The sequence below is a fragment of the Coregonus clupeaformis genome, chromosome 13, assembly GCF_020615455.1.
Source record: "Coregonus clupeaformis isolate EN_2021a chromosome 13, ASM2061545v1, whole genome shotgun sequence".
Lineage (NCBI taxonomy): Eukaryota > Metazoa > Chordata > Actinopteri > Salmoniformes > Salmonidae > Coregonus > Coregonus clupeaformis.
In genome coordinates this window covers 39,721,252-39,737,589 of record NC_059204.1, presented here as the reverse complement: position 1 = coordinate 39,737,589, position 16,338 = coordinate 39,721,252, and the positions used below count along the sequence as shown (strand labels likewise).

The 16,338-nt window shown below is 42.9% G+C and overlaps 2 protein-coding genes across 25 annotated transcripts in view; both read right to left on the bottom strand.

Annotated features, from left to right (window-relative positions):
* LOC121579882 (protocadherin gamma-C5-like) overlaps positions 1-16,338 on the bottom strand; it is a 189,514-nt gene that overhangs the window by 64,737 nt on the left and 108,439 nt on the right. Inside the window, exon 1 of one of the 24 annotated variants that reach the window (XM_045224384.1) lies at positions 5,003-7,569. The exons of 22 other annotated variants lie outside the window; for them this stretch is intronic. In XM_045224384.1, the coding sequence (XP_045080319.1) occupies positions 5,003-7,408 (2,406 nt within the window). In that variant the 5' untranslated portion in view covers positions 7,409-7,569. Of the gene's footprint in view, positions 1-5,002; positions 7,570-16,338 lie in introns of those variants that run through there. One more of the 24 variants, XM_045224402.1, reaches the window with a different exon arrangement.
* LOC121580019 (protocadherin gamma-A11-like) lies at positions 8,003-10,796 on the bottom strand. The gene is made up of 2 exons (XM_045224590.1): positions 8,226-10,796; positions 8,003-8,020 (listed from the first exon to the last, which is right to left on the bottom strand). Exons 1-2 carry the CDS (start codon positions 10,638-10,640, stop codon positions 8,003-8,005), a joined length of 2,433 nt encoding a protein of 810 aa, XP_045080525.1. The 5' UTR covers positions 10,641-10,796.

Here is a 16,338-nt window from a genome sequence, read left to right as displayed (position 1 = left end):
TCGAGGAACTGTGTATAAAGGTATGCATTTCATTCTGCTATGTGACCAGGCACTCCTTTATCATTCATGAGTTGGGCCTCAATAGCTGAATAAGGCAACAAGATGTAAAACCCTTTTCCAAGGTACATGAAAATAATGATTGCAATAATTCTAAATGTGTGCACTTCACCCAAAGGAAGAGATGTGATTGGTACAAGTAGGCCTACCAACATATTCATTATAGATATATTTTGATTTATCTCAAACACAGCTCATGGGAATGTTATTTTCCCCTTTGTTAGCACTGAGATATTTAAATGGCAAGCATTGGAATCATAAATAATACAGTGTCTAAAATCTGTATAACTGGCTGTGACATATGATGCACAACGCTGATCTGCCACTTTACCTCTCCTACTTGTGTGTTGAACATGATCCTCTTAAAGGTTACATTGGTCTAAGTGCATACACAAGTGTTTGTGTGTGTATGTGTGAGTGTGTGTGTGTGTGTGCATGTGTGTGTGTATAAGTGCTTGTGTGTGTGAGAGAGAGGAAGAGATAGATTTGATGCGGTTTGAGATAGATTGACAGATAGATTATAGATTGGTAGGATAAATTGGTAGGTAGAAAGGGAGATACGTTGATCTTACCTTGTTTGGAGAAACACAGAGGGAGCAGATGCAGTGACAACATGGAAAAGAGAGAAAAGAAAGACATATTCATTAGATTAGGACAATGACTGTACTCAGAGACATACTTACCAAAACAGAAGAAGTGTTCAGATATAAACCCATCTGACACATACTCAACACAGTCACTTAGCATGACCACTGTGTTGTATATCATTCTGTGCATGTGTAGTGTGGGTTCAATGTGTGCACCAACCATAGTATTACACCAGTGTTTTCTTAATGTTCTCCTTATGCTTCATGAGTAGGGCCCTGAGGTTTTCCTGGTCAGGTCCCTACGTCAGGGAAAACTATGTGCCCTATAATCATGAGGTTGGTGCCTGACCACCAGGGGAACACAAGCATGTTTACCATCACCAAAAAAACATGTTCGCTATTACCAAACACAAAACATAGGCGCTATGTCACCAAATCCTTTGCATGTTTTTCTTATTGTTTTACTGTTGCTGGTCTTTACAATAGTTAAGACATGGTTAGATCTGCAAGAGTGTTAATATTACTTTATTTCACTTGTAAACAAATAAGAGCATGACTTTTATCATTGTTTTTATCTTAATTATCACAATCTTCACAAACACAAGCAACAATACCATCTTCACTGACAGTAGCAAACCCGCATTACACCCATCATCTCCCCAGACAAAGAGATAGAGAGATTCGGACAAAATAATACAGACACGTTTCCCATTCCTGCTGGCCCTGCCCTGCCCAGCCCCACTGCGGCTCAGTGAATACTTAAACATGGTCCACAGCAGGGGTCCCTTTCCTCTGTCACTGCACTGTAATACACTGCCTTTCGATCAAACACCCATACTTTAAGCTGTCTCCCCATGCAACTTCTGAGGGAATGGTGCAGTCTTCAGTGTGACTCAGCCAGTTGTTATGGCAACACATCCCACCTCCAGTCCTGAAAATTAATGTGTGATTGTTTCTGTGTCGGTGGGGAAGGGGAAGGGTGGGGTGGGAAAATGCAAGCTGTCTGAAAATAATGCATTTGAATTAATGCTAGAAAGGGAAAGGTATGCATTGCGCAAATTAAGCATTGATGTTCTGTGTGCATTGAGCAGAGCAGAGTTCAAGATGAGCAGAGCACGCTTTCATGGCATTCCAATTCTCTGTTATTACAGATAGGGAAAAGCCAAAGCTAGGAGAGTAAAGCCAGAGGGCTACTTGTCAAAAACAGTCTCTGTAAAGACAGGGTTTTACTGTGGGAAGTGTTCTATAAAAAACATTTAGTCTATAGCCTCACTGTATTAAGCTGTGGTGTTGAACCAAGCTAGAGGGCTATGGAGAGTATAAATAGATACTGACGTGACATAGTGAGAAGCTTTTTGTTACAGGGAGAGAGATGAAGAAAGAGGAAAGAGAGAAACAGATTGAGTGGGTGAGTGAATGAGAGAGAGAGAGAGAGAGAGAGAGAGAGAGAGAGAGAGAGAGAGAGAGAGAGAGAGAGAGAGAGAGAGAGAGAGAGAGCAGACAGAGACAGAGACAGAGACAGAGACAGAGACACAGACACAGACACAGACACACAGACAGACAGACAGACAGACAGACAGAGAGAGAGAGAGAGAGAGGGGAGAGAGAAGGGCAAGAGAGAGAGGGAGAAAGAGAGAGGCTTTAGAAATGAATAGATCCTGTGACCCTGTGTGGGTTTATGTGAGCATGAACTGTACAGTTCATGTCATCTGAAGACAAAACCTTGATTGGACTGAAGAGGAACAGAAGCTAGTGCTGAAGTGAAACCTGCATCCCACAGCCTTCATACTGCTGCATGATGAACAACAACACCTTGCCCCCTCCCTCTGCCTCCACACTGTGTGTTCAATGCCACCAATATGCCACTCAGTCACTGGCTGGTAAACAGACACATAAGGACACACTGAGAACACCCACGTCTGACATGGACAAGTGAGTGCTTGTGATTATGTGAAGGGAAGAGACAAAGAGAGAAACACAATATTGGTTATATGGGTATAAACTACACTATGGCTATATAATACAGGTGCAGGCCTAAGTTTGTGTAAGTACATTATGTATGCACTCACTACTTTAAGTCGCTCTGGTTAAGCGTGTCTGCTAAATGACTCAATTGTAAATTGTAATTATTAATGAGACTGATTAAGTGCAAACGTGTAATGGGGCTAAGACAAAGTGGTTGATGAGTAGTTATAGAGGTAACAGAATGGAATACAACTAAGCTGTCCCATAACTCTCAAACGTAACAGGAAAAGAGAGGTGGCAGCTCAAACTGGGTCAGTATTGTATTGTATGCAGTTGTCATGCCAGTGCAGTGAGACTCAGGGAAAACGTATTCAGTGCTTCTGGATCAAATCAGTCTAGCCAACTTCCTGCCTTCATGACGTGTTGTGTAACTACAGGGCTATACTAGCCTTTTACACATACGTGAGTAGGAGAATAAAACGATTTTGTCTCTGCTAATCACTCTCTCTATTATACAGACAGACACAGATGTATGCACACCATGCACACCTACAAGCATGCTGAGAGGACATAAGACAAGTAAGCTTTTAATACAGTAGTTGTTCTAGCCAGAAATAGCACAAGACTGTGAACATTATTATTATTTACAAGTCAACAACCACGCAACATTTCTTATGTCAGGAATCTGCAGCACTTTCTGTATGGAGAGAGTGTTGCTATGACAATGTGCATGAGCTTGAGGTGAATCTCCCTGGGATGCTGGAGAGAAGAGGGCATAACACTCTAGATCGCCTGAATTTAACTATACTCACAAACCCACAAACACTCAGATGAACACAACCATTAAAACAAGTATTTTGTATTTTCTGTTTTCCTATGGCTCGCAAATATACCCCGATAACCATGCTTTAGGCCTAGTGGTTAAAATGAAGGCAAAGATGTGACGTGTTGCTGGCTGTTTCTAGGCAGGTTTGAAATCACTGTCACTGCTAACAGCATGCCACGTTACATCACATCCTCCTCTCACTAACATGATCCAGTCTAAACCCTTACAACCTGTGAGCCATTGACATTACTACTGAGAATGACAAGTACTGAGCAAGACCATCGGTTACAGACAGACAGACAGACAGACAGACAGACAGACTCAGAGACAGAGTTATACAGACCAACTCATTCTGAATACAGAGCAGTGACAGTGTTCCATACAGGCATGAGTATAACACTGCAGTGGAATAAAGGCCAGAGTCTGATGGGAGAGACACATAAGCCCATTACTGCACCACAGCAGCACAGAATATTAGAGCAGCGTGTGAGGGGGGAAGTGGGTCAGTTTGCCCAAGCGCCATGGTGTTTTACAGAGAGGGAGAGGAGAGAGGAGAGAAAGAGGGGGGAGGAGAGTGAGAGATAGAAATACAGACAGAGAGAGGGAAGATCCATAGGACAGAGAAGAACAAGAGGGCTCCTCAGAACAATAACTTGATAGTATTAGCAATGAGTCAGTCAGTCAAGTCAGGTCAGTCAGGTCAGTCAACCAGTCAGTCAGTCAGCCAGCCAGTCAGGTAAATAATTCAGTCAGCCAGTCAGGTCAGTCAACCAGTCAAGTCAGTCAGCCAGCCAGTCAGGTCAGTCAACCAGTCAGTCAGCCAGTCAGGTCAGTAAACCAGTCAGTCAGTCAGTCAGTCCACCAGTCAGGTCAGTCAACCAGTCAGTCAGTCAACCAGTCAGTCAGTCCACCAGTCAGTCAGCCAGTCAGGTCAGTCGATCAGTCTGTTAGTCAGACGAGACCTAATGAAACTGATACAGTGGTTTCATAACCTGCTCCTTTATCTGCACACCTGCTGGGTAAATGATATATAGAAAATAGTAATCCCCTGATGAACATAGCCACAGTGTTGCAGTGCGTTTCATGAATCACGTAAAACAGGTTAACGCAGAACCATGACATCAAAGGCTACCTTATGAGCCATCTGGCCTCCATAATGCTTTTTAGAGTTACTGATAGGCTGGCTGAGACACACAGAGAGATGAATAACACTCACAGACATGACTAGACAGCAACCACATGTAGTGCTTTCAACAACATGTAGTGGGAAACCCCTTACCCATAACAAAGGTAAAATAGGCCTACAAAGATTCAATATGTCCACCCCTTCATATGGATAGACTCAGACCACAGACTGTTACACAGAATAGAATGGGGTCTAAGTATGCTTGCCTGCAGTCCAGCCACCAGTTCAGTTTTTAGACCATGCTACTGACATGACTCAATTGTAAAGGTTGACTTGATCACACAGAGGCCAAAGAATAGGATGATTGTAGTGCAGAAACATCCCTCAGTCAGTCAGATGTACACAGCTGTATCAAAGTAGAAGACAGAATGGGTGTCTCACCTCTTCAGACACATCACCATCCTCCTGCTCCCTCTTCTCTCTCTGCATTGTCCCCATGCGACTCACATCCCCCAGTGTGTTCTGACTACAAGGCCTCGCAAACTTCACATCACTCATCCTAGAGTCAGTGGTTCCACACACCTCATAGTTGTACACACGCTGTAGGGTTCCCATGGTTCCGTCTGGGTAGACGGGAGGGTAATATGGAATAACGGGGAGGTTTGCTGCAGATTTATAGAATAATCGATTCTGTCTCCATCTGTAGATTTTAACTGTGATAAGGGCAATGATGGAGAATATGAACAGAACCGATACCACAGCCAAGGCCAACACTAGATAAAAAGTCAGGTTGTCATTATATTGCCTGTCCACTGTTAAGTCAGTGAATTCTGAAAGGACTTCAGGGAAGTTGTCCGCCACTGCCACGTTCACATTGACTGTAGCTGATCGAGAGGGCTGTCCGTTGTCCTCTACTACAACAGTGAGCCTTTGTTTCACAGCATCTTTATCAATGACCTGGCGTATGGTTCTTATTTCTCCATTCTGTAGGCCCACTTCAAACAGCGCCCTGTCTGTCGCTTTCTGCAGTTTATATGAGAGCCAAGCATTCTGTCCGGAGTCCACATCAACAGCCACCACTTTAGTGACAAGATAGCCCACATCTGCTGAACGGGGCACCATTTCAGCCACCAGAGAGCCACTAGTTTGTACTGGGTACAGAACCTGTGGCGCATTGTCATTCTCATCTTTTATGAATATGTTAATAGTCACATTACCACTCAATGGGGGTGAGCCTCCATCTTGTGCTTTGACATGGATTTTGAAAGATTTCATTTGCTCATAATCAAAGGGTTTCACTGCGTAAAGCACCCCACTGTCTGAATTTATTGTCACATATGAGGAGAGTGGAGCTCCGTTTAAACTACCATCCTCAAGGAAATATGATACCCGAGCATTTGATCCCCAGTCTGCATCTGTAGCGCTTATAGAAAAGAAAGACAGAGAAGGGGCATTGTTTTCAAACACATAGGCATCATAGCGTTCTTGTTGGAACTGGGGCTCATGGTCGTTCACATCTGAAAGCTTTAAACTGAGCGTCTTTTTACTTGAGAGGGGCGGGTTGCCTCCATCTACTGCTGTGATTGTTACATTATATTCTGATGTCTGTTCTCTATCCAATACCGAGTCAGTCACCAGATTGTAGTAATTTGCTAAAGATGATTCAATTTTGAAAGGAAGGTTGCGATCAATGGAACATGAAACCTTAGCATTGTCGCCTGAATCAAGATCCTGGATGTTAATCATGGCTATAATAGTGCCAGGGACTGAGTCCTCGGGTAGGGCACTAGAAAAGGACATGACGGTTATTTTCGGAGTGTTATCGTTCATATCAATAACATCAACAACGATCCCACATGAGTTTGTTAAGCCACCATTATCTTTAGCTTTTACCTTTATCCTAAATTGTTTGTTTCTTTCATAATCAATATATCCCACTACATTAACCTCACCTGATATCGGGTCAATTGTGAATAGCTCTCGGATACTAGCGGTAGCATGCTCAAAATAAAATTCTATATTAGCGCTAGATCCCTCGTCTGCGTCTGTCGCACTCACTGTTGTAACCAATGTGCCCTTCGCAGCATTTTCTAGAACGTATGCTTTATATGTAGCTTGGCTAAATATCGGGGCATTGTCGTTGGCATCGAGAACCACAATGTGGATTTGAACTGTTCCAGACCTCGGAGGGTCTCCGCCATCGACAGCAGTTAAAGTCAAAAAGTGATGCTTTGTCTTTTCTCTGTCCAAGGGTTTTTGAAGTACCATCTCTATATGTTCACTTACATCTAGACGACCTTGAATCTTAAGATTAAAATGATCCGAGGGGTTTAATATGTATTTCTGGAGTGTATTTTCCCCTACGTCCTGGTCTATTGCGCTTTCTATAGAGAAAAGCGCACCAGGTAGGACTGACTCGCTAATTTCCAATTCAATTTTCTTTTTCGGAAAAACGGGGCTATTGTCGTTGATATCTTGTATTTCCACTGTAACCCGAAATATCTCCATTGGGTTCTCTAGAATCACATCGAAACTGAAGCTACAGGCTGAGATCTCCAAACATAGCTGTTCCCGGTCCATTCTCTCTTTCACTAACAATTGTCCTTTCTCTCCGTCCAGCCTCACGTACTCAATGTCGCCCGCGGAAAAAACCCGAGCTCTCCCGGCTACAAGCCGTTGAGGCTCCAGCCCTAGGTCTTTCGCTATATTCCCAACAAAGGAGCCCACCATCATCTCCTCCGGTATGGAGTAGCGGACCTGTCCAGACACAGCGTAAGCTGAGAAGGCGCAAACCATGAATATGCACAATAGCCACTCCAAGAGCCTGTAGTTCCTTCTCATTGCCATTTCCCGACAAAAAGCCAATGCCAAAACACAATATTAAGGCAGAATATAAATCCTAGAACGTATCTGTCAAGAATCCAGTCAATGTGGCGTCCGTTTACAGAACGAAGTGTTTTTGTAGACCTAATGTACTATCCAGAATAGGTCCCTTATTCTGTCAACTGGGTCTCCAGTTTAATGTGCTCTCTGAGCGTTGCTAAGCGCATTATTTTAGTAGGAACCACAGCGTGATGGTGCAAAATATTACACGCGATCAACAGCGGCACTCAGGGTTCAAAGAAAGTACTGCATTACTAAAGAAAATGTGTCAAACTTCATTTACATTTTAGTCATTTAGCAGACGCTCTTATCCAGAGCGATTTGGGTTAAGTGCCTTGCTTAAGGGCACATCGACAGATTTTACACCTAGTCGGCTCGGGGATTAGAACCAGCGACCTTTCGGTTACTGGCACAACGCTCTTACCCACTAAGCTACCTGCCGCCCGTTCATAACACCGAACAAATGGTTGACATAAAGCAGTTAAACATTTCGTATTGCAAAATTCACCTCCATATTATCATAACATACTGGATAAGAATGTGATACAGGAGTATAGCTTAAGCAGAGAAATTACACTAAAATGCATTGGAATACACACAGTCACATGCGTAATGACAACGCATGCGCACAAATGAACGCAGAGAGAGAGAGAGAGAGAGAGAGAGAGAGAGAGAGAGAGAGAGAGAGAGAGAGAGAGAGAGAGAGAGAGAGAGCTATGCATCAACATCCCAGATAGCCTATAAAAAAGGAGTTAAGATTGATTGCAATATTTCCTCTCACCTCTCCATCACCATCCTCCTGCTCCCTCTTCTCTCTCTGCATTGTCCCCATGCGACTCACATCCCCCAGTGTGTTCTGGCTATAAGGCCTCGCAAACTTCACATCACTCATCCTAGAGTCAGTGGTTCCACACACCTCATAGTTGTACACACGCTGTAGGGTTCCCATGGTTCCGTCTGGGTAAACGGGAGGGTAATATGGGATAACGGGGAGGTTTGTTGCAGATTTATAGAATAACTTATTCTGTTTCCACCGGTAGATTTTGACAGAAATTATAGCAATAATAGAAAAAATAAAAAGTAGTGAAACCACAGCAAGTGCCAAAATTAAATAAAATGTCAAGTTATTGTTGTATTCTTTGTCTTGCTTGAAGTCAGTGAGTTCTGAAAGGACTTCAGGGAAGCTGTCCGCCACTGCCACGTTCACATTGACTGTAGCTGATCGAGAGGGCTGTCCGTTGTCCTCCACTATAACAGTGAGAATTTGTTTCACAGCATCTTTATCAATGACCTGGCGTATGGTTCTTATTTCTCCATTCTGTAAGCCCACTTCAAACAGCGCCCTGTCTGTCGCTTTCTGCAGTTTATATGAGAGCCAAGCATTCTGTCCGGAGTCCACATCAACAGCCACCACTTTAGTGACAAGATAGCCCACATCTGCTGAACGGGGCACCATTTCAGCCACCAGAGAGCCACCAGTTTGTACTGGGTAGAGAACCTGAGGCGAGTTGTCGTTCTGGTCTTGTACGAAAACAGTTAAAGTCACATTGGTGCTCAGAGGCGGTGAACCTCCATCTTGCACTTTAATGCAGATCTTAAATTCTTTGATTTGTTCATAATCAAAAGCACGCACTGCGTGGATCACGCCGCTTTCTGAATTCACAGATATAAATGGGGTTACTGAAAGTCCATCTTTATGTGAATCATCTATAAAATATGAAATACGTGCGTTGTTGCCGGTGTCCTTATCACTGGCTGTTAGTGAAAATATGGATACACCTGGAGAGTTGTTCTCCCTCACATAAGCAGTGTATGAGTGCCTCTCAAATACTGGAGCATTATCATTCACATCCGATATTCTCAATGTCAGAGTCTTGTTAGTAGAACGCGGAGGAAACCCCTCATCCGTTGCTGTTATTGTAATATTGTACTCGGAAACCATTTCACGGTCCAACATCTGATCTGTGACCAAACTGTAGATGTTGGAAGAGGATGACTTAATACGAAAAGGTAAATCCGAGTGTATGGAACATTTTATTTGTCCATTTCTACCGGAGTCTAAATCTTTAATGTTCAGCATTGCTATAACGGTCTCTGGTGACGCATCCTCAGGAATTGGGTTTGAAAATGTTATTAATGTAATAAGAGGTTCGTTGTCATTGACGTCCAAAACGTCTATCTGTACTTTACAAGTATCTGTAAGAGAACCCCGATCCATTGCTTGCACACTTATTTTATGTTGTTTGTTAGTCTCGAAATCTAATTTACCGTTTACTTTGATTTCCCCGGTAAGAGGATCAATAGTAAAAAGATCTGACCCGCCACCAGTGGAATGGGAAAAAGAATATACAACCTCTCCATTTGTCCCTTTATCTGAATCGGTAGCACTGACTCTCAAAATCACAGTCCCTTTAGGCGAATCTTCGGATAAAGAGGATTTATAAAGTCCAGAGCTAAATACGGGTGCATTATCATTTATATCCAATACTTCTATATATATTTTGACCGTGCCCGATTTCTGAGGAGTACCTCCATCCACAGCAGTTAACACTAAGGTATGCTGCTCATTCGTTTCCCTGTCCAGCATCGTTTTAAGTACCATTTCTAAATATTTACTGCCATCAGAGTGCGAATGTTGCTTCAGAGTGAAATGATCACTCGGAAGAAGGGAATATGTTTGAATGGAATTCATTTCGACGTCAGGATCCATAGCATTCTCTAGTGAAAAGCGGGCACCAGACAGAGACACCTCACTAATCTGTAATCTAATTTCTTTATTTGGAAATACTGGAGAATTGTCGTTTATATCTAATATCTCTACGTCAATACGGTGAAGTTCAACGGGATTTTCAAGAATTATCTGGAAATGTAACGAACATGGAGTCACTTGGGCGCACAGCTCCTCTCTATCAATCCTCTCTTTCACCACCAGAGTCCCTTTGTCCGCATTGAGACCGATATACTCACGGCTATCCTCTGTAAAAATACGCGCTCGACCTGATTTCAGTCTTTTAACTTCCAGCCCTAGGTCCTGAACGATATTCCCCACGAATGAACCAGTAGTCATCTCCTCTGGAATAGAATAGCGGACCTGGCCGTCCACATACAGTGAAAAACAGACTGAGAGAAGGAGAAGATACAGTTGCCATTTCCGAATTGCGGATCTCCTTGTGCCACGAAAACAAACATAAAACATGTTTTCTTAATGTTGCACAACTATCGATTGTTAAAATCCGACAAGGCGTAGGCCTATATGTAGGCAAAGGAGCAAATCAAAATAGGTATGTTATTCCAATGACATCCGTCTGAGACAATGTTCTCACTCTCCCACACCAAACATGTCACTGCGACTCTAATATCATCCACAATATAGGCAGGGCCAACATTACCCTCTTGTAGGCCTACTGTTGTATCGGTCAACAGCGGCACTAAGAGCATAGTGGAGTTATTACATGTGTACAGAAACATGTCTCTGGCAATCCACACAGCTTCTTATCAGAAATCACAATTCCAAAATATCCACACCATACTGTAGGCTACAAAATGACGGCAAACCATGAAGTATTTGAACTGTAGCCTATGGTCTGCATGTTCAAAGACACGGTAATGTAAGACAAGACTAAGAGAGATGCACATTAGGCTACTACATATGTTGTCATCCTCGGTCAGAACTACTTCTGATCCAAAATAAGTTAAAGGTACAAATAAATCAAACGTTAAAAATAAAAATAAATGATAAATGACTAAAATATTCATTATTGTTCTGTGTTGGTTAACATAAATATTATGCCCGATAAAAGCACACGTGAAGGACGTTGGGGCACTCTATCTGACAGTGTCGCTGTCCATGAGCGGAGGTGCTGAAATGAAAACAGGACTGAGAGCACTCTTGCATAAGACTAGTAAGTGAATAGCCCGAAAAACCCCTGGTAATGCATACAATAAATCAGAGAACATCATGGGATGTCAAAGACCGAATGTAAGTTCAAACAAAACTAATTAATTTGTAAAATTATCAAGCAGCATAACACATTGGGCAGACATTATCTCACCTGTTCAGGGGAATCTGGTTAATCTATTAAATTTGATCTCTTTGTGCATGCTGCAAAGTCTCCATAGAGCTCGGGTCCATTATTTACATGTTCTGACTAAAATGTCTGGCAAACTTACAGTCACTCTTTTTTGAGTCAGTCGTCATACACACCTCATAGTTGTACACGTGTTGCTGAGTCCCTGTCCCTCCGGCGTCTGCGTAACGGGGTGGATATTATGGAATAACTGGGAGACTAGACTGATACCTGACGCGTGAATGTCTCTGTCTGCAGATCTTAACTGATATTATAACCACTACACATGAGATGAAAAGGAAGGACACGACAGCAAGGCCCAAACTAGATTAAAAGTCAGGTTGTCATTATATTGCCTGTCCACTGTTAAGTCAGTGAATTCTGAAAGGACTTCAGGGAAGCTGTCCGCCACTGCCACGTTCACATTGACTGTAGCTGATCGAGAGGGCTGTCCGTTGTCCTCCACTATAACAGTGAGCCTTTGTTTCACAGCATCTTTATCAGTGACCTGGCGTATGGTTCTTATTTCTCCATTCTGTAGGCCCACTTCAAACAGCGCCCTGTCTAACGCTTTCTGCAGTTTATATGAGAGCCATGCATTCTGTCCAGAGTCCACATCAACAGCCACCACTTTAGTGACAAGATAGCCCACATCTGCTGAACGGGGCACCATTTCAGACACCGGAGAGAGCTACTAGTCGTTACTGGATCGAGAACCTGAGGACCGTTGTCCTTCTAATCTTGATTAATTATTAACTTCTAAGTCACTTTACTATAAAGTGGAGGAGAGCCTCCATCTTGCACTTTGACGTGGAATTCAAAAGCTTCGATTTGTTCATAAGCAAACGATCTCACTGCATAAATAATACATGTTTCAGAATGAATCGTTATCTTCTTTTTATTTCAAGTTTTATTTATTACACTCATATAGCGGTCAATACCAACTGAACACCATGAGCATTCAACATATTGTAATAAAACAGGCAGGGGGCGCGGCTCGAAACTTCAACCTTCTGGCCCAAAGCTCGGCGCACCATCGACAATGCCACAAATGCATGCTCGAGTGGCAGAGTCGATATCCGCGTTCAGCCTATAAACCACGGTCGCTACACAACTCCCTCCATTCAAAGAGCGCGTCCTCGAGCTAGACCTCACAAGACGCCGTCTTACAGGAACGCGCTCACCGGCCAAGCACACGCACTGTCGTGGATGCGAGGTCCGATCACTTCCGACACCAATGTAATGAAACAGGCCCGAATCACAGCTCGCAATCGACTGTGCCACAAAAGCAAACCCGAGTGGCAGAGTCGATATAAGCTCTTATAAACTAATATGAATGGATAGGAGCAACATTAATCTATAATGTTCTGCGATCTTAAAGTGAAGAAATATGGGATTGGTGACCTCATGTACCGTTCAGTTCTAGACTTTGGTATAGTAAGTTTGTTTTGGCTGTGGGTGTTCCTGCCTGTCACTGTGATTCGATCAGGGGGTAGCTAGTCTCTGAATTTAGCTTTTAGGAGGCTGACTGCGAAGATGGTGCTGAGTTGTATCCGTCTTTAATGAAGCCGGGGTAGGGACAGGGTCTGAAGTGCCTCAGTATAACTGGAGTATCTACCTAGGATGTTGCGGCATGCTCTCTTTTGAATACACACAAGGTCATCAGATTGGGCCTGGGTCAGTGAGTTGTGCCAAACAGGAGCAGCATACTCCAGGGTGGGGTGTATGTAGCCGGTGTAAATGCTCACCAGGTCCTCCGGTGGCACATGGAACCTTTTAAGAAGGCGAAGGAGAAAACGTTTTCTGTTGCTCTTGGTTACCATAGTAGCAACCTGCTCGCCCAATTGTAAGTCATCTTTACCATTACCCCTATAATCTTCACACTATCACACACTTATCAAAGATGAGATATAATTTCCTTCCACCTGCGGTTCTTCCAAGAAGACCCTGGCGTTCTGACCCAAGTCTTCATCTTTGGCGGGACCAAACTAATTGACACACCTGGGGAGTTGTTTTCTATCATAAACTGGGTGGTTTGAGCTTTGAATACTGATTGGCTGACAGCCGTGGTATATCAGACCGAATACCTCGGGTATGACAAAACATGTATTTTTACTGCTCTAATTACGTTGGTAACCCGTTTATAATAGCAATAAGGCACCTCGGGGGTTTGTGGTATATGGCCAATATACCACAGCTAAGGGCTGTATCCAGGCACTCCGCATTGCGTTGTGCATAAGAACAGCCATTAGCCGTGGTAAATTGGCCATATACCACACACCCTCTGGCCGGGTGGGTCTAATCCTGATTAGTTAAAACCGCATTCCAGCCGGTGTCTATTCCACAAGTTACCACCGGCTAAATCTATGACGTTAAAATGCCTATTTACTCTGTTCCATCTGACTGCGCAATCCACTGTCTTGCCAGGCAATTTATAAACTTGATCTCCACTAAAAAGCATGTAGACATTATCTCACATTTCTTTTAGACTAGCATTTGGTTTTCAACAGCAGACATTTGTATAAACCTTGCTGTCTGTCTCTCCGACATTTGCAACGTTGTTTCAATATTGAAATTCGATCTCCAGCTTTACACAAATGTCACTAGAAAACAGCTTAAACAAATGCAAATGCAGCTACTTTGTTGTTATTCTGGCTGCATTGTTTGACGTGAGTGTAAGTTAGCCGTAGTTGGCTAGCTAGCAAGCAAGGGATAAGAACGTTGCCAGCCAGCATGGCAATGGAACATTTAGAATGAATGACTGGGTCGCGTCCATAGATACAGAACAAAAAGACTGAACGACTGGGTCCTATAGAACCTATAGAACGAACAACCAGCCGGCTTGGGTAGCAACCCTAGATTTGTGTCGGGACTATATCCTATCCTCCAAACTCCGGGTTCTCGGGCATTATCACTTAAAGAGGCCACACACACAATTAGCAATCGTCCATGCCATTGTGACGTTTGATTTTACGTTCTCTTAAACATTTTGAGAAAAAAGCAAAATATCTCTTTCCACATCAAAATCTTGAGTAGCCTACTCATGCACAACTCCCTCGTAGTCCTTTTAAATCATCTATGTTGGTTTTCATTCCGGTTTGATTCTAGAGATCTGCCCCAACTGTTGTTTCGGCTCATATGAATCACTCCGATGGGAGGTTCAGTGCATTTGAGGCTTATAACTCGTCTTACTGTTCAACAGCAGTACTCAGAGTCCAGAGCTCAGACTAACATCATGTTGGTACCGCTACACAGACAGCTAAAGAAAGACTGGTGTATTACATAACCACATCAGCAGGTGGAATATTATTGTAATGCCAGCTCTAAAAGTTTACGGACACGGGGTGTGGGTAAAGATGTTCTAGATCAATAATACAGTAAAACATTATATTAGAGGGAGACTAATCAGAATTAATATCACAAGTAAAACAATAATAGTTCAGTCAAGGTAAGTATCAACAATTGCCAATTGTCACTATTGTCATTTTGAATACTTTTTATGTTGTCAATAAACACTTGTCATAATACTGTCTTGCAACAACGACAACAAAAAAAAAACGTGTTTGGAACACTTACAATGACACCGTAAAAGCCAAAGCCAAAGACACAAACCGCTCTTTGAATGCAGCACATTTGGTATTTCAGCACCACGGAGAGCATCAGTGCCAAATTGATAGGCAGACTAGCAAACCACCTAAATTAGATCTTTTCAGGCCGAAAAATACAAATAATATTTAATAAATAAAATGGTGTATGGTGTAACCGTCACCAAATACAAATAATAAAAAGATGATGACCAGCAAATCTATATGGCAACGTGTTTAACCCTGACTGCAAGTCTCAAACATCAGAACAGCTGTAGGTAATGTTTTATCCACCTTTTCATCCCCTCTATTTCCATGTAACTGAGAGGCCAACAGGACTCCTCCCACAGACCAAGGTCAGAGGTCATCACAGGATGAGACAGACAGTGTGTCAAAGCAGTGACGCATGAAGCCCTATATCCAAAACACAACCTCCACACGTGCCCAAAACAATCTACACACATCCTGCTGCAGAGTTGCACACTCAACACCGCACAGATATGACCCTCTACATTCCTTTATGTCCCATGGCCATTGACACCTACGGAGGCATGTCTATACACCACAATCACAATCACGGCAGACATGATACACCTCTTTCAATATCATATAATTGAAACATCCGTTACCAGATCTTTATACAAAATATATTATGGCATTCATTGTTATATATCATAGACCAATGGGTTATATAGTTATGCGCACAGAAAGAGATAGGCCTTCCGTTCAGATGAAGAAGAATTAAATGAATAAGAGATATCTTTGAGCAGATATGTAGGGCTGAGGAGCTACATCAATAATTATCCTGACCTACTTTAGAACCTACTTTAGAATTGTGTGCCAGTGCTGAGCAGAGTAGTCTTGCTGCAGTGTGTGTGTGTGTGTGTGTGTGTTTGTGTGTGTGTGTGTGTGTGTGTGCAGTGCTGAGCTGTGTGAAGTTCAGCGTGCTGTACACTCTGTGTTACTGGTAGGCTGCGCGTGAGTGATTTTGCTTTGTGGGCCACTATTGTGCTGTCTCTTCAATACAATGGTCTGTGTTTATAGTGAGGAATATCATGCACTGCTGTGATGCGTGCTAATGGTAAAGTGTGTTAGTACTGGGTTGTATTGGGTTGTCAGCAGTGTGCTTGAGATGGTCAATGGTCAATGGACAACAGTCAATGTTGAAGAAAGAGAGGTAACCACTGACAGATAGACAGGCAATCATGAAAAGAGTTACACAGTAAGGCCTGTATTCAATCAA